The sequence below is a fragment of the Engystomops pustulosus genome, chromosome 8 (assembly GCF_040894005.1).
Source record: "Engystomops pustulosus chromosome 8, aEngPut4.maternal, whole genome shotgun sequence".
NCBI lineage: Eukaryota > Metazoa > Chordata > Amphibia > Anura > Leptodactylidae > Engystomops > Engystomops pustulosus.
In genome coordinates this window covers 89,620,752-89,647,231 of record NC_092418.1, presented here as the reverse complement: position 1 = coordinate 89,647,231, position 26,480 = coordinate 89,620,752, and the positions used below count along the sequence as shown (strand labels likewise).

The 26,480-nt window shown below is 41.7% G+C and overlaps 1 protein-coding gene across 2 annotated transcripts in view; it reads right to left on the bottom strand.

Moving 5' to 3' along the window:
• WIPF1 (WAS/WASL interacting protein family member 1) overlaps nucleotides 1-26,480 on the bottom strand; it is a 46,761-nt gene that overhangs the window by 6,493 nt on the left and 13,788 nt on the right. The window contains exons 1-3 of one of the 2 annotated variants that reach the window (XM_072121679.1): nucleotides 24,121-24,412; nucleotides 6,874-6,957; nucleotides 1,851-1,980 (exon numbers count right to left, since the gene is read on the bottom strand). In XM_072121679.1, the coding sequence (XP_071977780.1) occupies nucleotides 1,851-1,980; nucleotides 6,874-6,924 (181 nt within the window). In that variant the 5' untranslated portion in view covers nucleotides 6,925-6,957; nucleotides 24,121-24,412. Of the gene's footprint in view, nucleotides 1-1,850; nucleotides 1,981-6,873; nucleotides 6,958-24,120; nucleotides 24,413-26,480 lie in introns of those variants that run through there. The other variant, XM_072121678.1, reaches the window with a different exon arrangement.

Here is a 26,480-nt window from a genome sequence, read left to right as displayed (position 1 = left end):
CCACAGCACATGCCCCCAAGTAGATAGGTAGCCACAGCACATGCCCCCAAGTAGATAGGTAGCCACAGCACATGCCCCTCAATAGATAGGTAGCCACAGCACATGCCCCTCAATAGATAGGTAGTCACTGCAAAAAAAAAAAAAAAAAAACACTTACCAGAGCTCTCTGCAGCCAGCTCCTCATTGCTCCCACGAATTTCTCTTTGACCCAGGCTTAGACGATGGCGGCGATGGTGCCTGGGTCGTACAAAGGCAGTAGGCAGTGGTAACATCGCTGCCTGTGTCCAGTGATCAGTATAGGAGACACGGCAGCCATCACTATTTATCTGTCTCCGAGCCAGATGCAGCCAACAAAAGAGCCATATCTGGCTCCCGAGCCATAGGTTCCCTACCCCTGGTATAAACTATTATAAAGCATTCCTGACTGATACTAGAGAGACACAAGTAATGGGGGAAGGTAAATAGTTTTATCAGCATTCAAGCACTGACTGCAAAAGGATGCACTGATGGGACATACATATTATCATATTTCACCAAAATCTATGTCTGTCTATGGATCCAAGGCATAAAATACTTGAAGACTATAAAGGGGTTTTCCAGTGTTATAAACATATGAATGATGTAATCCAAAAACACCTGTATATAGTTGCGTATGATCTTCTGTAGCTTTTAAGGCTATAAAAAGCCATACTTTCTAATCCTGGATCCCTTTCACATAAAAAGAACCTGTCACCAGTGACACTCCCCCACAAACACACACAAACCACACACAGTATCTGATAGATGTCTTTATACATGTTCCACTGATGCCTCAGAGCAACCATTCTTCTAAAAAAGATATTTATTGATTTCCTCTCTTCCAGTCATGGAGGCAGGGAGCTGCAATATACAGTCAAGCTAACCCACCCTCCTCACCGACACTGCTAACCCGGCTAAAGAGAATTCCTGAGGGTGGGGGAGAAGGTGAGAGACAGACAGTGGATTTATATTACTCGGCTCTGCTATACCATTTAACACTCGGGAAGGAGGGGTTGAGGGTGACTCTAGCTGTGAAAAGAGAAATCAACCTTTCTCCTCACCCCACCCTCAGGAATTCTCTTCAGCTGGATTAGCAAACTCAGCCTCAGTGAGGAGGTGGGGTAGTTTTACTGTATACTGCAGCTGTCCGCATCCGTGACTGGAACAGAGGACATCAATAAAGGTCTTTTACTTTAGAAGAATGGTGGCTCTAATCTCATGGATAGAAGCATCAGTGGAACATGTATAAAAGCATCTAAAGGGTACTGTGTGTAGTCTGTGTGTGTGTGTGTTGGGCAGGGTGGGGGTGGGGTGGTCACTGGTGATAGGTTCTCTTTAAAGGACATCTACCACCAGGATGAAGGATTGTACACCAAGTAAACTTACATGCTGGTGTGCACCCCGTCTGGCAGAATCTGCTCTTATTTAAGCTTGTTTTTAAGAAAAAAAGGATTTAAAAATGATGCAAATTTGCTAATTTGCATAATTTTAAAAGCCTTTTTTTAAATAAAGACAAGGGCATAAAAAGCTTATGGAAGAGCAAATCCTGCCAAAGGGAGCACACACCAGCATGTAAGTGTACTTGATTTAAAATCCTTCATCCTGGTGGTAAATGACCTTTAATAGACACACACATTATAACATGTTTTAATTATCACATTTCTTTTTTATAATATCTGTTAATGATACCCATTTCAATTAAAACTACATTTTGATTAAAAAAAATCTACAAATGTGTGAACAGTTCTTTTCAACCTTTAATTATTACTATAATGTTTGGATATCCCATTACTCATCAAAAACCATCGGCACAATTGTAAAGTGATGCTTACTGTCCAGGGACGGACCACTTCTGTCATTGGTAACCGCCTTCTTAAGCTTTCTACCTTTGTGAATATCTGACAATAGAGCATTTCTTCCAGACTGCTCTGATTTGTTGAGAATAGGCTTCTCTGTGTTTGCCTGCAGAAAGAAAAATGTATACAAAAAAATACAACATGAAGCCTGCCTGTTCTGTACATGACATGACATCACAATTCATTGTATACAATTGAATACAGCATAGAAATATTTTGTGTTCTTCTGGACACCAGGTCGCCAAATTTTAACAGTATGATTCTCACGCTTTCTGAAACAGCCTCGGAAATAATATTGCACATGGATTATAAATTTGATTAATTAAAGAAAACCTATCATCACGGATCTACCTAATAGGGTAGATCCGGTGGCAGGTACCTCTGACATATTGCAGCCCTAGACTTTTTTCAGCTAATAATTTAGTGTCCCAGAACATAAGAAATGTTTTATCTGATCAATATGCAAATTTACTTAAGAACCTTTAAAAAAAAAAAAATGTTTTATAGGAAGCTTAAAAAAAGTGCAGATCCTGCCATAGGGGGGCACACACCAGTATGTCAGTATGCTTGGTTTACATTCCTTGATCCTGGTGGCAGATTTCCTTTAAGAGGCTACTGGGGCCCCAGTAATGTCTTTGAATCCTCCCTCCTGTCTTCAGCACACAGCTTGCTGTAGCTGCGCGCACTTGTCTGCAAAGCTGGTCTTTGCAGAGCGCAGGCTCACAGATGCGCAATCTTGGACCTGAACCTGGAGCTACTGCGCATGTGCAGATTATCAGCTTTGCAGACGAGTGCGTGCAACTACAGCAAGCTTCCTGCTGAAGACAGGAGGGTAGGAGGGATTCAAAGAGGTTACTGGGGCGTGGAGTAGCCATAGCTTCCACTCCACGGCACGTCTACTCCACGCCCCAAATGAGCCTCAGGGGCTCCAGGCTCCATAGGTGTTACACTTATGGAGCCTAGAGCCCCTCAGATTCATTTGCATAATTTTAAAAGGCCATTTTTGCATATTGATCATACAAAAGATTTTTTATGTTCTGGGGCACTATATTATTAGCTGAAAAAGGGCTTGTGCTGAAATATGTTTGGGGAACCCGCCACCGTATTAAGTAGATCGATGATAGTAGGTTTTCCTTAACCATGATTGATTCTCTAATACAGTAGAGTATTTTTCAGTAAAATTCTGTAGTTATAAGTTTGCCAGCCATCAAGCATCCCCAGTAAGCCCCAAATCTGAGCCACGTGTATACATTCTTAGGTCAAAAAGGGACCATGGTACCCAAAACTTGACCTAACATTTAATATTTCCATAGATTCCTTCCAATACCTAAATAATGTTGGGCATTGCCAAGAAGGTGACCCATTGGCCTAAGTAGGTTTCTTGACTCCATGGAACCTCTAGCTGAGTATAGTGCTTAAAAAGTGGAAGCATCAAGCACAAAGCTGGAGCAAGGTAAGTATGTGTTGCTGGGGCCCCTGTCCTGGAGGTTTCTCTTTTAATGTGTGATTATAAATAGAGATGAGCGAGCACTAAAATGCTCGGGTGCTCGTTGTTCGAGACAAACTTTTCCAGATGCTCGAGTGCTCGTCTCGAATAACGAGCCTCATTGAAGTCAATGGGAGACTCGAGCATTTTTCAAAGGGACCATGGTTCGGGAATAAAATGTGTTAATTAACTGAAAAAGAATGTCTTCTGATAAGTTAGCAGATGTATGCAAACATCTGCAATCTATTCTTCACTGTTCCGCGCGTATATTATCTCCCGACAAGTTAGCAGATGTGAAGAACAGTGAAGAATAGAATAAAAACAGTGAACACAGGATCAATTAAGTGAAAAACGCAGTGAAAAACACAGTGAAGAATAGATTGCAGATGTTCGGCACATCTGCTTACTTGTCGGGAGATACGCTGTCCCGGGATCCGCTCCTCTTCTTCCACTGAAGTCTCCCCGATCTCTCTGTCTCTCTGCCCTTCCCGATGTCTCTGCGCCGCTACCCCAATGTCTCCGTATGTGTCGCTGCCCCGGTGCCTCCGTGCGTGCCGGTGCCTCCGTGCGTGCCGCTGCCACGGTGTCTCGGTGTCTCGGTGCCTGCCGCTGCCCGATGTCTCCGTGCCTGCCGCTGCCCCAGTGTCTCTGTGCCTGCCGCTGCCCGATGTCTCCGTGCCTGCCGCTGCCCGATGTCTCCGTGCATGCCGCTGCCCGATGTCTCCGTGCATGCCGCTGCCCGATGTCTCCGTGCCTGCCGCTGCCCGATGTCTCCGTGCCTGCCGCTGCCCGATGTCTCCGTGCCTGCCGCTGCCCGATGTCTCCGTGCCTGCCGCTGCCCGATGTCTCCGTGCCTGCCGCTGCCCGATGTCTCCGTGCCTGCCGCTGCCCGATGTCTCCGTGCCTGCCGCTGCCCGATGTCTCCGTGCCTGCCGCTGCCCGATGTCTCCGTGCCTCCCGCTGCCCGATGTCTCCGTGCCTCCCGCTGCCCGATGTCTCCGTGCCTGCCGCTTCCGATGTCTCCGTGCCTGCCGCTGCCCGATGTCTCCGTGCCTGCCGCTGCCCGATGTCTCTGTGCCTGCCGCTGCCCGATGTCTTTGTGCTGCTCCCCGGTGTCTCTGTGCTGCTCCCTGGTGTCTCTGTCCTGCTCACCGTGTTCTTCAATGTGTTCTTCACATGCTTTTTTGTTCGCACCGTTCCGCCGTATCTTCCGACACGTAAGCAGATGTGCCGAACATCTGTAATCTATTCTTCACTGTGTTTTTCACTGTGTTTTTCACTTAAATGATCCTGTGTTCACTGTTTTTATTCTATTCTTCATTGTTCTTCACTGTGTTTTTTAAATTAAATGCTCGATCTCGAGCAGGGGAAATACTCGTCCGAGCAACGAGCCGTTTCGAGTACCTTAATACTCGAACGAGCATCAAGCTCGGACGAGTATACTCGCTCATCTCTAATTATAAACTTGATCACTTTTTTGTTGCAGTTATCAAAACTACCACTAGGGGTCTTCAGATGAACTACCAAAGAATAATGTGGAAAAACTGAAGCGACTTTATAATTATTTTCACACTGCTTGAATTAAAGGCAACAAGTAGCTGATATTATATAACATTAAAAATTATTTCACACAGTGATGTATATCATTAATAACAGACTACAATTTCAAGAATGGAAACCAAAATACATTAGAGCAGGGCAGGGGGTGTAACTAGTAGTCATGGCCCCAGAGCAGCCTTCTACATGGGGCCCCTTCCTCTTCAAACAATATCTTTGCATGTTCATATATATTTATACAATGACACACATTTACATATACACACGAAGTTCTGCATTCATACACACATTTACACACACAAACGGCATTTACACACACATACAGCAGATTCATGAACACACATATAACCTATGCACCATACTCATTTTTATATATTTATACACTCATACACAAATATATATACTAAGCAGCAGTCTTCTTATTCCATAGGTCCAGTAGCTGCTGACCACATGAGGGAAGTAGACAACAGAAAATAGGGTTTGCCCTGGAGGGTATGCAGTATTATTCCTCTCCTCTTGGTGTCTCCAGTATTTTATTCATCTCTGGGGGTCTCCAGTATTCAGTGTCGGACTGTCCCACCGGAGGATCGGAGAATCCTCCAGTCGGCCCCAACACTGTTAACACCAGATCACAGTCAACTCAGGGCAGAGGTTTAGGCCTTTGCCCCAAGCTGACTGTGTTCCAGCACAGTCCGATGCAATATACTCATCAAATCCACCCACAGGTGATTTTCTTTTCCCTCTGAGCACTGTTCATCTTTTGGCCACTGTGGGGGACCTTGTAACTATATGGACACAGGGGAACCCTGTTAGTATTACAACTATGGGGCACTGTGACTTTGTTGGCTTCTTTGAGGCCCCGTGACTATTTTGCCTACAGTAGGGGCTCCTGACTTTATGGCTGCTCTGGAGCCTTTATGACCATATTGGCAAAATCGGGCCCCCTGTGCGTATTTTGGCTACTGTTGGGTGTCTATGACTATTTAGTCATTTAGTCTACAGGGGAGGAGGCTGTAACTTTATGGCTTCTGTAAGGGCACAGACTGTTATTCTATTGTCAATGGTGGGACCCCTGTAACTATCTTAGCCCCTGTGATTACCTGTGGCTACTGTGTTAGCACCGTAATTATACCTGTGACTATATTAGCTATTGTGAGGCACCATTACTATTTGACTACTGTGGGGTGTCTGACTATTACGATGTTGTGAGCACCTTGTGACTAAATGTCCACTCCTTCTAAACTGTGTAATGTTAGATGCCTCTCATAAATCTGCCCCAACGTGAAGGGTGGGCCCCAAAAAAGATTTCCTCTGGTGGACCTAAGGTACTCCAGTCCAGCACTTCTAGTATTATAGTCAGCTCAGGGGGTCTCCAGTATTGATTTGTGAAGCGCTATGGAATATGATGGCGCTATAAAATAAAGATTATTATTATTATAGTCAGCTCAGGAGGTCTCCCATATAATCAGTTTTGGGGGTCTCCCAGTGTTATAGGTTGGCTCTGGGGTTCTCCTGTATTATACTTCTGCTCCAGGGGATCTCCATTAGTATTATTGTCCGGGTTGTGCATTGTATTTGTATATGTATTAGTTATTGTATAAATGCAGTATTTGCTTTCTTTGGTGGCATTCATGCTGTACTGTGGTTGTTGGCACATCTAGGGTTGTTGGCACATCTAGTTTGGCCTCTTGGAGTTGACTGATATGTTGTGCGTTTCTGGATTAATAAATAAGTGCGTTTCTTGGACTGATAAATGTTGTGCACCCCTGGATTAGAGAGTCCATGAAAATATTCAGTTTGTATGATAGAAACATAGAATTCTTTATTTTTTAAAAAATGGATCCACCAGATTCTGTGAAAGTAATAACTGCACAAAGACTAAGATCCTAATCCACAAAGCTCCAAGATTCTGGTTATTAATACAGAAATAAAATAATAATGAATGCAGAAACTTACCAATGCAAGTGTAGGCGGAGGAGGCGGCGGTGGCGGAGGGGGGACCGGCATCTTCCACTGGGTTCACTGTACCGTCTCCAGGACCTGCAGATAATAAGAATATGTGCTTACTGTAGATGCACTAATGTAACATTATGATTATTATGTTTTTCAATTGCTAATTCAATTTTTTTTTTTTAGCAATATTTAAGTGTAGCTTCAGTTTTTAAAAAACACAATTCAGTGAAAATTTCTTATACATGCACAAGAACATAGAAGAGTGAGGGCCGGTATGACATGTTATGTGTGCATTATTAATGTATACCTAGGTTGGTCTAGGTCTAGTTAAAGAATACGGCCCTGGGACCAAAGCTAGACAGACAGCAGCAGAATAAACTGTTGAGACCTACGTAGGGGTGCTAGGTATCACCCATGAAGAAGAGTTATAAACAACCTCCACACTCAATGAAGGGGGGCTTAAAGAACCAACGATGTGACCCACAGAAGTGATAATAATTCTCATATGTGGTTGTTGCTGTGCACCAAATCAAAATAGTGTTAGTTTTTCTACAATACATCCAGCCATTCAAAAGATATGACCCCAATGGAAGTTTATTTGTGAATTAGCTCTTGTTATCCAAAGGGGCGGTAACCTTTTTTTTTATACAGCACTCAGAGACACACCCCCAAAGAACATGCAAAGTTACCACCCACCTGCCAAGTATGAGGTCATGCACATATAAACATCCAGGGGCCTTATATGTTTCATCATCTCTTTGGCCATTGCCGGCGCCAGCACCAGGCATCCCCAGGCAAGTGCCAGGGCCCAGAGTTCCAGAGGGGCGGGGCCCACAAATCTCAGTACATAACCATGTGGGGCTGTAAATACGGTAATAAAAATACAAGGGGGCTGTATATAATAGAACCATGTGGGGGGTGAATATATAATAGAACCATGTTGTGATGATAAACTAGAAAACATTTTATAGAACAGGGGACTGTTTTAGTTTCTGTATTTTGAATGCCACCATGTGAGTTCACTGCAAAGGGGCCCACTGAGGCTCTGTTGCCAAGGGGCCTATTTAAACTTGGAGCGGTCTCTATCTTTGGCCATAGATATGGTAACAAGACTGCAGAATGTTATTCTGTAACTGCATTTAGTGTCCATGTAAGTGTCTCCTGACTTGGAGATGTGTCCCTGCACTTTACAGATCTATTCCGTCTACATAAACATCAGATATTAGTCTGTGTGTAAAGGGGGGAGCGGGAAGTCCCTGGTATTTTGACTCCTGGATGCTTCATGCAGTCAGCTCCATATATGCTTATGCCTGTGGAAATTGTTCCCAACATGAAGTGGAAAGTGCAGATCATCGTTGAAGCTACACGAGATGGCTCTAGATAGTGAGGTGCGGGTACTGTACAAGTGACTTTGTAAGCACAGATTTTTGCTGGTACAAATGGTTTACAAATGTGCACAAATACTGGAAAAAAAAGTTGCATATGAAGGGGAGGTGGGGGGGGGGGTCACAATATCAGGGGTGGGGCACAATATAAGGGGGAGCTGGTAGAGGCACAATGTGACTGGGAGCTGGGGGGACACAATTTGAGGAGGAGATGCCGAAATTATCCTCTGTGTGGGTGAAGTAAGAGGTGGGGCAAAAGGCGGGGCTTAGGGCAAAGTCCTTTTCTTTTATCCCTTTTTGTGTGCTGCAGAAGTTGGTAGGTGTGATGTAGCATTACATATCATCAATGTAGCCCTAACATAAGCAGTAGCAGAGGTTATAGGGCATCCTCCATAATGTGCATGGCCCTTTATTTCCAAACATGCTTTTCCCATAAAATGATGTACCCTGTCCCTGTCATAAATCCTACAACGCTTAGTCTCCAGTCTTATAAAAATGAGAGGAGTAAAAAATGCAGATACATTTGACAAATTTTATGTGTAATCCTTCCCGTTATAGATACCAGCTTCCTGTGAAAATAAAAAAAAGCGCTATGACAGGAAGGTTAGTGTTCACTGCAAACCCACAGCCATCCTGTTTCTCTGATGTATACTCATTTCAACTACAGGAACTAACTGAGGTGACGCAGCTCTGGCCTACCCGAGGAAGGTAGCACATGGCACGTAGCACCGGCACCGTCCTCACCCACACCTCTCAGGGGATTCTTTCATCAAGTCTTAAAACTGTCCGACTTACTATGTTTTTTCCCTGAATTTATGAATATTCAATGTGCAAAGATAAATTGCTATTTATTCTGAGACCAGTACGAGGGGAGGCCATTATGACTGTGAGTCATGACTGAATCGCTGCCCTGACTAAATACAGGCTGATTACAGATTATCGGGACTGACTATAGGCCTATATGGGAGACTACACAACTGCATGAGGACCTGAAATTAGGGGGCTTGATGCAGACGATTCTACTATTACAGTTGTAGTAGCTTGGAGGTGTGGGGAAATAGCAGGATGCCAACATAATTGTAATTTTAATATTCAATATTAAATACTAATATTACATATTTTAATATTGTACATGAATAGTTCAGGTTAATATATAACACTTGTAATACAGTATCCTGTAAGCCTGTATGTCACCTGCTAAACTGCTGATCGTACTGCTATGTTTAGTCATCAGTTCGGGGCATGTAAGTTCATACAGACGTATCTCCTAACAGTTCTGGATCCTGCAGGACAGTCCCAAATTTCAATAAAGAGATCTATGCGTACCAGAGCCAGCAGGAGCAATGATATGACGTCATAGTGCCTACAGGCTTCAGTACCGCATGCAGTATGAGAGAAGAGGAGGAGAGCTGCTGCGGGAGAACAAGGAGAGGTGAGTGTGTGTTTATTTTTATTTTTTTTATTAAACAACAAAAGAAGGAGCTGGGGAAGGCACAATATGAGGGGGAGCTGCTGGTGGAGGCATAATATGTGGGGGAGGTGCTTAGTGGCATAATATGAGGGGAAGCTGCTAGGGGGAGGCATAATAAAATGGGAAACTGCTTTGGGGGGGGGGTACAATATAAGGGAAAGCTGCTTCAGGGGCCACAATAAGAGAATGAAACAGTGAGGGCACAATATAAGGGAAGCTGTTCTGTCCACAACTTGAGGTGTAGCTGCTTGAGAGGTCACAATATGATGGGGATTTGGGGGGGGGATGGCATAGTATGAGGGCTAAAATATCTGAAGGATCTGGAGGAAAATGTGAGAAGGGGGATGTGGGGCAGAAACAGGGGAATTATACTTTGTCAGTGTAGAGTAAGGTGCGTTGCCAAAGGCAGGGTTTAGGGGGGGGGTGGATTTCTGTATTTTGTCCCTTTTCACCTAAGTTGGGAGATAGACACAGAGAGAGACCTCTCAGAGTAGATAACAGTAAGACATTTGTTGCAACAGGCCTTTATTGCTCAAAAAACTAAAACTTACTGTAATATTGCTGTTAAAAGTTATCACAAGGGCTAATTTAAAGGGGTTTGCCCACGAAAGAAAGTTCTCAAATGTTAATCCCCTAGTGATGTTTAATAAAACAATCAATGAAGATCAATTTTACCTCTGACTTTGCAATTCTACTCAGTTTTATTGCAGCTCTTGCTCTTCTGCAGTGTGGCAGGGCACTAGCTGAGCAGAAACTTCATGATTCCTCTGTGCTATGAGATGTTGTGTGCTGACAATGTGCTTAGAGTATCATGGTACAGGATTTAGTTACATTTTCATTTAGCTTCTGAACATTCAACTAGTATATGACACATATAAAAGATAGATGAGACAGATCAGAGTCATGAGATGGATATTAGACACAATGACACACTCAGTTCTGCTGCTACACCTTTAAACCACTCAGTCAGCACTGCTATCCCCCATTGAGTTCCAGATCTAAATTGCATATTGTAATAAATAGGATAAAATGAGACTGTCATAGTAACCAATTGACGCCCCCCCCCCCGATGAATTCACAGGGACGGCAAATAAATCTAATATGGTGACGCCCACGCACTGCTGGGATGTAAATGCCTCTGACAGCTTTGCCGTAAGCATTTACATGATTAACACCCACGATCAGTGCCAGCACTGACCACTGGTGTTAGCGATGGGTGTTTGCTGCAATATACAGCAAACTTCTACCTTGTATGTAGAGGGCCCAAACCGTGAACCCTCTCCATATAGTGGGAGCTGACATGTGATGTACTATTACATCATACATTGAAAGGGGGTTAAGTCCCCTAACATCCGGGCACATGTTGGTTTTGGAAGCTGGAGGGGTCCTACTTGTGTGAACAGCCCAGAGTACATGGGGCATGGATAATAAGAGTAGAAGCATTTTTCTCTGATATTACAGTAATATTTATGTTCACCAGAGATCCTCATTTAAAAAATAATTTTCTGAAAATTTAGACTATGCCTAGAACTACTAAGCCATCAAGTGTTGGTTGCTAATTGGCACCATCTGACAATATTTATGAAAAAAAAAATTGTTGTATAATTTATAATTAGTTCTTAGCTGAAAGTTGTCAGCACGTAATAAATTTTGAGTAGTTTCACAATGATGTAGGAGTGTAATTGGCTTTTTAACAACTGTGAACCCTAATTGTAGTCAAATAATGAATGTTTTTGTCTTTCTTTCAGTCGAGCATTTTGATCAGTACTAACAGTTTTATAGATGTCTTTGATGTTGTACGTTAGACTCCAAAGTCCCAAAGTTGGCAAGGTGGGTTTTACCCTACGGCTATTTGCACAGGACAGTTGGCAAAAACGACCTTAAAAACCAGACCTTAATGTTAATTTTTTTCATTTAGATTTTAATCAGTTTCTCTTACTTTGTGGAGCCATCTGTCAATTTTTATAGGCATGCCACCCGCTTTTTAACAGATTATTTGGAAAAAAAACTGATGATTTTAATACTGTATCTCAGCAATCATCCATTTTTACTTGCTATTTATCTATAGATGTGTCCAAGAAGTCTCATGTGTCCAATCCCAAACCAATAATTGACATATTGCAGCTTTTTTTAACGGCAACTTAAATCATTTTTACTCCAGGTTTTATATCAATACCGTGCCTCTTGTTGATATAGATATATATATATGGGCGGCACGGTGGCTGAGTGGGTAGCACATCTGCCTTGCAGCACTGGAGTCCTGGGTTCGAATCCCACCCTGGTCAACATCTGCAAAGAGTTTGTATGTTCTCTCCGTGTTTGCGTGGGTTTCCTCCGGGTACTCTGGTTTCCTCCCACACTTCAAAACATACTGTTAGGTTGTTTAGATTGTGAGCCCCATGGGGACAGGGACCAATTTGACATGCTTGTGCAGCGCTGCGTAATCTGTGTGCGCTATATAAATAAAGAATTATATATATATATATATAAATATATACAGGGGATACTTAAGAACACCCCACTTACAGACGGCCCCTTGTTACAAATAGACCTCTGGTAATTTACTGTATTTTAGTCCTAGGCTATAATAAACAGCTGTAACAGTTATTAAATGTGTCTTTAATGAAGCTTTAGGCCCGTTCCCCACTTGCGAGTGTGATGCGATGAACTCGCATCACACTCGCAACGCAAGCTGCCGGGAACGCACGGCCTGAACGCTGCACCGCGGGAGTGAACTCAGCATGTCAGTTCACTCCCGCGGTGCAGCGTTCGGGCCGTGCGTTCCCGGCAGCTTGCGTTGCGAGTGTGATGCGAGTTCATCGCATCACACTCGCAAGTGGGGAACGGGCCTTAGTGATATTCCTGGTTCTTATGACAAGCCAAAATTTTTAAAATCCAATTGTCACAGAGACCAAAAATAAATTGTCTGGAGTTATATTTATGAAATATACGGTTCCGACTTACATACAAATTCAACTTAAGAACAAACCTACAGAACCTATCTTGTACGTAACCTGGGGGTCTGCCTGTATACACAAAAATGGCGAATGATTTGGAGCAGCACTTGCAGCAAACAATGGGTGCAGGCCTTCTGAAAGTTTAACAAAACTTCTTGTCACCTAGATTAATAAAATACCAGTGTACAGACAGGCAATGTTTCATCCTCTCAATAAAGGCATTATCAAGCTTGGAGGAGTGCTGCTTCAACGTATTATATATATATATATATATATATATATATATATATATATATATATATATATATATACACACACATATCTTAGGGTACATTCACACTGAAGGCCCCTTGGCACAGCTGACTGTTGTTACGCCCCTGACCGTGACAAATCTTACCCAATAATTTTAAGGGAGCCGTGCAGAGGAGGCTGTAGAAAACTAAGAGCAGGTTCTATTTCCTGCCTGTGTTTGCGGCATGGGTCTTCCCATAAAGGTCTATGGGAACTTGAAAAATATGGCTGTCACATGGATTCATACTGCACGCTCCCCATATATGCAGATCAGTTTCTATGGACATTCAGTTCAGAAACAAATGACATACTTTTTTTTTTTTTTTTACAGAATTTTCCATTACATATATACAGAGTTGCGAAAACCTCATTTACCTTAATTTGAAACCAGTTATAAGTGGATTGGGTGAGCATTTCAGAGCAGAATCTGCACTGAAATTTACATAAAACCTGAATTTTGTGAATGAGGCCTTAGCAACATAAAAAAAAAAATTACAACAACCAGGTGATGCTGTTTCTGCACGGTCAAAGAACTGACAAACCCAGCAAAAGCTGAATATATTTCCAGTAAATAATGTGAAGTGGTTAATCGCTGCTCCCCAAAATGTTCCATAGTGTGGGGGATGTTGGTAGGAATAGAATAGGGGGGGCCCCGAAAAAAATCTCCTTGACCGGGATGGTTACAGCAAACTGAACCTTCACTTGGGGTGCAGGAAGTCTTTTTACAAGTCTGCATTGTGGTTTGGGCTGTGTTATCGGGTACTTTCTGGGATGCATATTTAAAGTATATAAGTCATAAGTGAAATAAATGGAAGTGTAATCCCTTTAATAGAGGCTCATTGTCCACGCGGTCGTGTTTGTGAATATAGTCAGAACGAGGAATGCAGAGATTAATAGGCCTCTTCAAGCTCAGCCTCTCTCCAGTAACAATCCCACCATTCAGTCATGTTTAGTAGAAGTGACTAAGAAAATTAAAAAAAATATGGCCCAAACATACCCTGACCCCATGTGCATCTGCTGGAGAATAGCCACACAAGACACTGGTTTTCCATACGAGATGGATCAGGCAGATAAAGCCCCTTTGTTGAATTACATTAGATTTTTCTGAATATTGCATAACTACTCAGTTATCAGAAACTGAGGATTAAGGAAGACTTGTTTTGCAATTAAATAAAAACTTAAACACATATTAATTTTATTAAATCTACTGTTTTATCTTATCCAAACCCTCATCCCCTTTCTGCCCAATCTCATTCATTTACATAAGGATGAGCTGCAGTACTAGACACGTCCTGTAGAGAAGAGTGGTGCTGTTTCTTGCTATTCCTGTTTAATCTACTTATTTTTTTTTATTATGAACTGGCGTTTTTTTTGATTGATACCATTTTGGGGATTGTATGACCTTTTGATCATTTTTTGTAAAAAATTTTCATGGGTGGAAAAATGGCAAAAAAAACCCAGTAAATTGGAGTGGTTTTTTTGAGTTACAGCATGCACCCTATAGGATAATTATTTGAATTGGGTATGTTGGAACACAAAGATACCGAACATACTGTATATACTCGAGTATAAGCCGACCCGAGTATAAGCCGAAACCCCTAATTTCAACACAAAAAACTGGGAAAACCTATTGACTCGAGTATAAGCCGAGGGTGGGAAATGCATTGGTTACAGCCTCCCAGTATATAGTCTGCCAGCCCCTGTAGCATACAGCCTGCCCAACCCCTGTAGCATACAGCCTGCCCAGCCCCTGCAGTAGGAAAAAAAATAACACTGTACTCATCTTTCCGACGTCCTCCATAGGTCCTCTTCTGTCTCAGACTGTCCCAGACAGAAGAGGACCTACAGGTGATGTCAGAAAGGTGAGATTTGACTTTATTTTTTTAGTTGACTCGAGCATAAGCCGAGTTAGGGTTTTTGAGCACAAATTTTGTGTTGAAAAACTAAGCTTATACTCGAGTATATAAGGTATTTATGATTTTTTTTCTTTATCTGTTTATATATGCTCTCTAAGGAAAGGGGGAGGGATTTCATCTATTTTTTTTTACACATTTTTTATTATTTTATAAAATTTTTCAATTTTTGCAGGCCATCTATAGTGTATGTACACTAGGGGATCTGATTGCTTATACAATATACTGTCCCCCCCCCCCCAATCCCTCCCCCTGGGAGGGGACACAGGTCAATTTAGGTGCTGTGGTCAGTTCAATCATGGCACCCAACAGCGCCGATTGTGGTAGATAATTGCGCAATCCATAAATGCTAAACCACGCCACTACATGTAGTTATGTCTTATGGTCCTTAATAGTTGATTAAGTATATAAATTATGAAGATCTGTGGGGCGCAGTATGTAATTCATTCGGAGAAATATATATATATATAGATGGTATATTCATATATAATATGAATACCTAATACTTAAAGTTACAGACATTTTACATGATTTTGCTGCAAATACCAGCTAAATACTATAGAGGTCAGGTAATAATTAACTTTAATTGGGGATGTTACTTCCCATAATAGACTCCATTAGCCAGTCAGTAATCTGCTGCCAGGCGTTCTTTCACAGAGTGCATCAATATATTTGATATATGGTCTGTACTTTACACACATTACCAACCGCAAAAATGCTAAGACTATCCAATGCATATATATCAATACCATGTAATATACATCAGTGTGCAGTACAATGTACATTACACTTGTAAAACTTTATTAATATTTCTAGCACAATCTGGATCTCTGACCAAAAAAGCTACTAGACCTCACAAAATGCAATATTGTCATATACCAACATCCAACACCAGTACTTGCACCCAGCTTTAAAAAGGTGTAATTTAACATATCTGCGTTAGCATTGCACGGCATAGCCCATTTTACACCCTATGGTATTAAGACTGTCGTACTGCCACAGATGGTTTCATTTGAATTGTTCTGTACAACTGCAGGAGCCCAAGAGGTGATAAAGGGTGAAACAGAAAAAAAAAATTAAGAAATAAGTAAACTGGCAAACATAGTAAGGCCTCATGCAAACCACAGTTTGCAAAAAATAAGGGCTGTTTTTGGGCCAGATGGAGATTGGTAGGGCGGGGTCATTGTCCTCATCCCACCAATTTTCATAGGAAGCTTAGCTTTGTTACGCAAAAACTGGCTTTATCCAGAGCAGCTTGGTCATGCGGCCCGATCCCGGTGAGGTAAGACACGTTGTGCTCAGCGGACAATCTGGCACAATAGACCTCTACGGCAGCCTTGAGCTAGCTGATGTTTTTGCAGCTAGTTCATAGCCATATACAGTTGTGTGCATGAGGCCTTAAATTGATACTAGCCAGGTCCAGGTCCACAGTACCGACGGTTTTGGCAATTTTCCATTGTTAGATACAGACTCAGAAGCCAAGTGCCATAAATATTGTCCTCAGTAACGTATGATCGCCCAGTGATACATTTCCTAGACTATATTCAGGTTCTAAAAATGTTAAAACACCCATATTGATGCCAGATGGAGGCTTCATTACAGACATGACAGAACGATAAAGGGTGACATATGACAGCTCCTATATGGATGTGACTAGTCCAAAAAAAAAGATTTCAGTTGCCTTTGAAGAATTCAACATGCTTTATCACACTCTGAAGAGGCACAGATAAACAATATTGCAAGCTTGTTCCCATTGGTGGATTTCTGTTGTGTCCCTATGGAACCGACGCATGCTTATACAACGGCATATGGTGTTCCAAAATGCGGGGGAAGGAGTGGAAATCCGCAGGAGTCAGTGATCAGCTTCTGCAGATGTTCAGGGTGTCTCCCCAGTGATATAAGTGTCCTTTTATGACATCACTGGGGTCCTCCCTCCTCCTGAGCAATCTCAGCGTTCAGGGGAGGCCAGGGTGTGTTGCACTACTGCTGCATCTGCCCCCATATATTTCAGTTGCCTCAGCTGATCGTATACATCACAGGAGGGAGTAAAATGGAATGATGTAGCTTGCTACATTCCATCCCGTGTTTTGCACAGAATGCGATGTATACTGGCCAAATGGAGGCAAAAATTATGCCTTCGATGCTATGCCTATGAAAAAAAGAAATAAGAACCTAGCCTTACTGTCACTGAGAGCATGGTGATTGTTACAAGGAGATGCTTACTTGAAAAAGTCTTTAACCAACGCTTTGGTTCCAGACATCAAAGTGCTCAACAACCTCTATGAACAGTGAATTTGACACCATATTAGCAGGGGCGTAACATGAGGGGGTGCAGAGGTTGTGGTCGCACCAGGGCCCAAGAGCTTTAGGGGGCCCTTATGGTGTCACTTTCCCATATGAGAAGACTATTACTATAAACTCTACATTATAGTCAGGGGCCTGGTAGAGACTTTGCACTGGGGCCTATCAGCTTCTAGTTACGCCACTGCATATAAGGGGAGATTTATTAGAAGTGTCTGAGAGTGAAACTGTTCTATTTGTCCATGGCAACCAATCAGAGCTCAGCTTTCATATAAAATGAAAGCTGAGCTCTGATTGGTTGCCATGAGCAGCTAAAACGCTCTTGCTCTCAGACACTTCTGATAAATCTCCCTCTATGTGCCCATGCAATAGGGGCAATTTCTCTATATACTGTTACAATGAGCAAGTGCTGTAGCATCCTGTGTCTGCTTTCCACAAAATTACAGGGCACTAATACAGATTCCGAATCCTCTACCCCTTGTTATCAGATTGCACCCTAACTGCACATATATACCATGTACTGGATCTGTAAGAGTTAACATTTTTACGTAGGGAAAAAAAGGACGAAAATATTATCTGAAGGATCACAGAATCTAAGGCAAGCAATTTTGTGTCTCATGGGTGTAGGAAGGTAACGGTCAGCACATCTGTCCTGAAGTTCACTTGGGGTTACTCAGACGGTTCTTAATAAGGTTATATCAGGCCTGAGCAGCGAGCCTGCAGCTGGCATTCATCTATACTGACTCCAGGCACTCAACGATGAATTTCTATATTCTGCAGATTTAAAGGCACATAACTCAAACTTTTCACTAGTTTGTGGTCGTTCCACAGGGGGCATGCTGGTGTCCTCTGTTTTGCTCTGGGTTTTGTAAATCAAAAGTTTAAGGGTGATGCCGGGTGATGCATCCGGTTTTCCGAATTATCTTAATTACAAACGGTCAGAAACGGATGCGTTTTTAAAAAATCGGAATCAAACCGCTAATATGTGGCATCACCCTTAGGGAAAATGCATGAGAACTCATGGGGGGGGGGGGCAATCTCCATATGGAGAACCTTTACTTCCTGACTCCCCTAAGGATCACTTCGATATTCCCCCGTAAGTAAGGCCATGCTGCACTTCTCCCTATGGAAAGAAGAGGGGCGAGCGCAGCGGCTGTATGTACACCCAGGCTACGGCCCAGGGCGTGTATATGTTCGTGTGAAACCTGTTGCTAGAGTAAATTACAAAATGTATGTACACAACTGATTCTTAGGCATTAATGTATTCACATTTTTGCACTCAAATCGAGTATGGCTAGTTTGGCAAATCCATCCCTCTTCCTGCCTAAAGATAGAGACAACAGTCCGCATGTATTTGTCCCTCCAGTAAAAGGATCAGGTGGAAGCTTTATTTGAATTTGTTGTCTAACCTGTAGGGCTACAGGAAATCTACCATTAATATCCATCATGATAAACCAGGGGCACAAACTAATAGATCCAGGCACCCTGACTATGGTAACCTTCTTCTATTTGTTATCCATGGCCTCCTTCCTTCTAAAATCAACTTTTAAAATTACGCTACTGAGCTAGAAGGGTTCTTGGGGGAAATGTTACCAGAGCTCCACTGTGTTGTAGTTTCACAGGCTGTTACACTGTGCAGGAGAACTTCTTCCCTTCCATTGTGTAAGATTACAGCTGGCAGAGGGAGGGGTGAAGGACTGAGGGAGCAGGGAGAGGGGGAGCTGTACACAGTGAAACAATCTGCTACAGCACAGAGGGACTCTCGTAGCGTCCCCTAGAGCCCTTCTGGTTCATTAGCATAAATTGATTTTGAAAGGAACGAGGCCATGGATAACAAATAGAAGAAGATTTTCAGTGCCTGGATCTATGAGTGAGTTTCCATGCTTGATATTGATGGTAGATTTCCTTTAATTCTATCTCAAGTAAACTCTAGGAACAGAACACTGTCCATTACTAGTTTTATAGTTATTAAACTTATCAGTAAGTAAATTTCTGCTAAGGAAGAGGAAGCGAGTGAAAGCAGAACTTCAGTTCAGTTGTTATTGGATGATCAATTATTGTTTGAAAGTCCAAGAGAATCTTCTACTATTTGGTCACTATTTGGTTTCATGTGGAATCTACCTAAGGAAGTGCCATAAATAACCAGACCCAAGTGCCAAAATCTAATATAAAGGAACTAGAACCCTAGAAATAAATGAGGAAAAACTATGCAGCTACTACAATGCATCAGGAAATCTAGGCGTTCATTACCTCCTTATATTACTCCATATTTCTTATGGCATCGGCTTGAGTAGGACTTGGCTAAGATCAGTACTCAAAGTAGACAGGGCAGGAGCTTCCCCCCACAAAGTGTTTTTGTAGAAAGACCATTAAGGGGTCTACTTCATCCAGCTACAATCTAAATATAGCATCATAAAGGATAAAGCAAGTACGCTTAATCATAGATCCAAGACTCCATAAATCTTCTTATATTTGGTCTCCTTCCCTCTAATATTAACTTTTGAAATTAAGATAATTAGCCAGAAGTTCTCTGGGGGGTGTTACCAGAACCCCTCTGTGCTGCACACAAGCCGTTACACTATGCAGGAGCACTTCCCCCTCCCACTGTATGCTAAAACTCTTTGCTGCTGTGAGATTAAATCAGGCAGTGGAAGGAGGAGGAAGTGCTGATGGAACAGAGGGGAAGGGTAAGACAGTGTAACAGTCTGTAAAGCTCCAGCCAAGAGGGGCTCGGATATAGTCCTACTGGCGCATTAGGATAAGTTGATTTCAGAAAGAAGATGGAGATTAAATACTATATAAGAGAATTACCACAGACACAGTGCCTGGATTTATGAGTAAATGTCCAAGGTTTATCATTTGATGGTAGATTTTGTTTAATGTAATAAAACCCTCAGGTTAGGTGAGCATCCTAAAAATCATCATATAACATCAAGAAATTAATTCTCTTTAGCAAGACTGCCTTTGCCGACCTCCTATTCATGTGTAAGAAGTCTTAAAGATCATGCATGCACCTCTACTCACTATACTGCTTTGTGTGACATCTAGTATTAAAATGGTATAGGAGAAACGACAAAATGAATACCTTTCTAGGTAAAAGTAGCAAGAAAATGTTAATAAAGCTTCTATATATCGGAATCACTGGAAAAATGTAGATTCATATTCTAGAATTGTTGCTTCTTCCAGTAAACTAGGGGCATCCCCTCACACTGCTGTGCGTAGTATTGAGAGCAGAAGGAAGGGTGGTTGCTTGCATGGAACTAAGAGTACAGCAGTGTAAGGATACAACATCATGCACAAAGTCCAGCTACAATCATGGAATATAAATATATTTTTTCACAGTCCTACTGTGTTACTAACAGCACATGCAAAGATATAGTTACACAGATCTCCATGTCTTTGTCAAAGATCTCACAGATCTTTGAATGGTCTAAGCTGCTGATAGATTCTCTTTAGAAGCATATGACCTGCAGCTGTGTAGATGCATAACTTCCAAGTCCTGCAGCTGATGTCTCGGATCATTAATGTGATAAGCTACATTTTGGTAAAAGCGCTGGTCAATAGATTGAGACAATAATAAGTGTAAAACTATGGATGAAAAAGCTTTCAATAAAGCTATAATAACATTTTACAAACTTTGAAACTTCTAGAACTTTATCTCGCAACTTTATCTCACCAGACGGCAGAGACAACTTCCCATTTTGACATCTGCTGTAAGTGCGCAAAGCAATTTTTGTGGCAGGAAAAGACGTAACGTAACTTCTGCAGAATTGGTAAGAAAATCACTTACTTCATTACTCGGTCTAATAGCTGCATGTAGAAATCACAGGGTATTATATCAATATTCTATGCAAATTCTTAGGGGAATGGGGAGTTATACAGTGTGGGTGTCACAGGAAGGGGGCATCATACAGTAAGGGTGTCACAGGAAGGGGGCATTTTACAGTGTGGGTGTCACAGGAAGGGGGCATTATAGAATGTGGGTGTCACCGGAATGGGGAGTTATACAGTGTGGGTGTCACAGGAAGGGGGCATTATAGAATGTGGGTGTCACAGGAATGGGGAGTTATACAGTGTGGGTGTCACAGGAAGGGGGAGTTATCAGTGTGTGTGTCACAGGAAGGGGGAGTTATACAGTGTGGGTGTCACAGGAAGGGGGAGTTATACAGTGTTAGTGAGTCACATTAAGTGGGTATTATACAGGGTGGTGGTGTCATAGCAAGTGGACATTATATAGTTTGAATGTCACAGAGAGGGGACATTATACAAAGTAGGTATCACAGGAAGTTGGCATTATACGGCGTGGTTGTTACAGGAAGGGTAATATACAGTTTTGGTGAGCTACAGGAAAGAGGGAATTGAAAAAGATGGGGATGTCACATTATGTGGGGGCCACTTCAGTCAGTATTATACATTGTGGAATACTAGGAGGTGGTGTTGGGGAGGGGGCCAAGGGTCGTTGGGAACACTTCATCCCTTTTTGTGTGCTCATATCTACGATTTGTAAGATCACTGGTAAATTTCCACCACAAAAGTAATATTTCATCACTTTCTTATTTCAATCAGAAGAATTGTTCTATGAGAGGCCGAAATGTGACACTGAAGCTCTGATAGTTTACCTTAAAAACGATTTTAGAACTGTGCCCGAACCAATCCTTTTGCCATGTTCCATTGGATTCAATATCATGGAGATAATCTATCTAACTGCAATACCTACTACTTCCCCTCCGGCAGATATTTACAGTATCTTATTATATAAGGTTGAAAACAGATTTAGGTCCATGAAGTCCAAACTTAAACAAGCTCACATACTAAGAACCAATTTTGTAGTTTCAGATGCTTTCTTATACAAGAGCAGAGAAAATTACCTAATTTTTTTGCTATACAGTGTGGTACTCTATGGGACAGCAGGGAGCAGTAGACTACCCGCTCTGTCATTTGCAGTTGGAACGGGGATGGGGGTCAGGCATAATTGTGCTTGGGGCCCCAAAAACATCTACCCCTTATGTTGTACAAAAGTAGTGGAAAAAATTGATGATTCAGTATGTTTCATAACCTTTGGTGGTTTATTTTGTCTAGTACTGAGTAAATTAGTCTGCAGCTTTACTGAAAGACAAACAAAATATTGAGTCGCAGACATGGCCGCCATTGGGGGTGTTTATTGTTATTGTGAAGGGGCCCCCAGTCCACAGAAAACCTTTCTCCCTTCCCAGGTGCGTGGAACTCACTGTGCACACAGGGTCTGATTATCATACTGTGGGTGGTGGTGGGACCCAGAAAATGTGCCAGTCAGGGGTCCCAAACTTCCTAGTTCGGATCCTGGTCACAGACAATGAAAATCCATGGAATAGATTGATTGGTATAGTTATGGCTGCTGTGCTGGGTTGTTAGTAAGTGCCATAGACATTGAATAGGGCATCATGGCACATACATGACCCTTGATTCATGCAAACCTCTTTTGGCGTATGTTTTGCAGCTGGGGGCAACAGAGGTTCAGGGTTCCCTATTCTGGCAACTTGTGGGTGTTGCAGTACGTGGATCTCCACTATCCTACAGTTACCTTTCCAGTGCATAGGTGATAAAAATTTCATCCTGGAATTACTCTTTAAGCAATTGAAACAATTTTCCCAATGCAACATCCTGTAGCATTATATCTATTTTCTTGTTATTTGAAAATTTTCACATATTATTTATATAAGGTTTGGAGATCAAGCAGTGCAATTGTATAAATGTATGTGATGTTTTATAGTCTACGATATATTTAGAAATATAGATTAATTGATGGAGTGTTTATTACTGACCTAGACTACTACACCGTCATTCATTATTAATGGAAATTACCACAAAAATATCTCTGCAGTAATTACACAGTAAGGATTCCACCGGCCCATGTACTTCATGTTCTCTAGCAAAAAAGGGGAAATCAATGCACATATCCCTCGTCTATCCCTCTTCATCTTCACTGTACTTACATTGTGACACAGATATTGTATTACTTCATTTTACCCCATTTCTTTTAACAGGGGGTTGCATGATATTTGAAAAACATCTCTATTACAACAATACAGCCCAAATTAGATTAATCAAGCTGAGGTCAATACACAAAACAGCATATAGACAATGGTGAATTTGTATTTGAAAGGAAGCAGTGATGCTTTCCTAATCTCATATGACCCCTTTAATAATAGTAAGATTTCCAAAATTCTATTACTTGTCAACCAAACACATATATAAGCAATATCTATCTATCTATCTATCTATCTATCTATCTATCTATTATCTTTGTATGTGTCTATTAATCTATCTATCTATCTATCTATCTATCTATCTATCTATCTATCTATCTATCTATACATTAATCAAGTTCACAGCTGCACCACTTTAGGAAGCTCAGATTGGGTGCTCGCCCTTCTCAGTGGTTTGACTCTCCACCTCTTCATACATAAAAGTAAAAAATAGGCTGCACACCACAATATAAAAAAGAGTGAGTACTTTATTCACCCAAGTGCTACGTTTCGGATCCTCTTCAGAATCTTTTCTCAAGGGCTTGAGAAAGGATTCTGAAGAGGATCCGACATGTAGCACCTGGGTGAAAAAGTTCCCTATCTACCAGTCTATCTATCTATCTATCTATCTATCTATCTATCTATCTATCTATGATCTATCTATTATCTTTGCATTTGTCTATTAATCATTCTATCTATCTATTATCCATCTATCTACAGTATCGATCTATCTTCCTAAAATTTCTATGCAGCGTTAGTAATTGATGTCTTTCCCCTAGGGTTGCTCTTCATGTAAACCTTTCCTAAGAATGTATCAGCCATCTCAGAAGACAATTTTTAGATATTTGTACTATTTCTACAGAGTCTTTACAAGAAAGAAATAACGTACAAGCAAAAAGTTAAATCACCAGTTACACAAAGTCTTACCTTACAGATTATAAGACGTGATTTATATTTTCAATAAAATCATTTGTATAAGTCCCCCAAGTCTTGGAGTTACGGCTGTGAGTCTGTTATAGCCCAGATGTAAGTTCCTCTAAATTCATGTAAGTAGTTCATTTCCTGTTAAATCTGCACATGACGACAAACTTCCTCTTCACTGCACCTTATTATTCACTTTTTTCTTCTTTCTTCTGTAATCTGTAAAGTTGGGCCAGGCCGTGGGTGTCAGAGGCTGCTGAATAACGCAGATGTCTTGTTTTACCCACCTAGTATATAAACTTCTGCATTAAGCAGAGGAAAGGAGAAGACCTCATTGGATACTTTTGTTCAGAATCTATTAAGAAAGATATCTATGTCTATAAAGAATAAGCAGCTTCTGTTCTGGGAGACCAGGGCCATCTATGTATGATAAAATCAGAGTCACCGCTGTGTAATACTACATCTATCTGGTAGAGGATGTTGCCTATCTGGCTTCCCATAGGAAATCAGTTGAGGTCATCTTTCACAGAAAGTACCAGAAAACAGTTACTCTAACTGGAGGACTTAAAGGGAACCTGTCATCAGACATTGACCTTATAAACCACTAACAGTTTTTTTTATTTGTTTCTTTCGTGTTTCTTTCATGGGTCAGTGTGGTGGCATCATCCAGAAAATTAACTTTGAAGTGAGATATAAATTGGTTGTATAAAGTCAGTGGAGAGTTTAACACTGAAGTCACGTTCTCTCCAACTCAGAACACCCACTTCACTGTAATTGATGGTCCTGCAGCCATAGACATCACTATCCAGATCTTCTGAGGTCTGGCGGATGATGTCAATCACATGGAAGGAGACGTTGATAGTGCTAAACTCTCCGTCTTCTTGGCTTTATACAACCAATTTACATCTCACTTCAAAGACTATTTTCGGGATGATGCCATCACACAGAGCCATGAAAGAGACCTGGAAGCAGTTAAGCTTGCTAGACGACATACTGGTAGTGGCTTATTAGGTTAATTTCTGATGACAGGTTCCCTTTAAGCCAATCATTGATTTCAATGGGATCATTGTAATGCATCATTTCTCTATAGACTTCTACGAGTCAGGAATGTCGCGCCACAAAGTATGGGACTTGTCCTATACTTTGGTAAATTTGCGGCACGGCCATTGGTCTTTCTATGGAGGGAGCAGGGGTGCACTCCCAGCTGTGTGCTCACCCGGGATCGGGTCCATGCCGCCCTTAGGTTACATGCACACAAAAGTTATTTTAGTCCGTGTGCTATGGGTTTTTATTTTTTAATAGTTGACATCCTGACACTTCATTTCATTGGCCCCATTCTCATGTATGTGTTTTTCACAAATCCATGTGGAGGCTGTGGAAAACTCAGGCCTATTCCTGCCCGTGTTTGTTGCTCAGGCCTTGCCATAAAAATCTATGGGAACATGAAAAATATGGATGCCCCATGGATAACACACAGTTGCCATATGTGTGTTGTTTGTATTTGCGCATCAGTTTACTCAATCATGTGACCTTTAAAGAAGTTCAGACAAGCTGGTGACATCCACTGCCAGCCTTTTTTTTGTGGATCCGCAAAAACGTATGACATACTAATGACACACAGGGGGGAATTTATTAACGGACATGTGCCACAATTCTGGCGGTTCTGTGCCAAAAAAACAGTGTGAAAAATCTTAAACCACATTTATCAAGGCTTTTTAGACCTGTTTTAGCCATTTTCCGACATGTCCGACTGAGGGGGGCGTGACCTTCGGAAAGGGGTGTGGCCTATTTGAATGTTCCTTGCGCCAAAAATTGTGACGCATAGTTTAGACCACTTTAAAGTACAGGCGGTCCCCTACTTAAGGACACCCAACTTACAGACAACCTATAGTTACAGACAGACCCCTCTGACCTCTGGTGAAGCTTTCTGAATGCTTTACTATAGTCCCAGACTGCAATGAACAGCTGTAAGGTGTCTGTAATGAAGCTTTATTGATAATCCTTGGTCCCATTACTGCAAAAAATGTTTAAACTCCAATTGCCACTGGGGCCAAATTTTTTTTTGTCTGGATCTACGATTATAAAATATACAGTTTCGACTTACATACAAATTCAACTTAAGAACAAACCTCCGGACCCTATCTTGTACGTAACCCGGGGACTGCCTGTAGGTCTAAACTGGAAAACGACAGTCTTATCCTGCACCAGATTCATTAACACAGTGTTAAATTTGGCGCAGAAAATGACTAGGGTTTTCCTCCACTAAACTGACTTAACCTGGGACACATTGATAAATCCCCCCCACAGGCCGCTTTTGTGGACATATGACTCTGCAATGGATTACACACTAATGAAACACAAAAAAA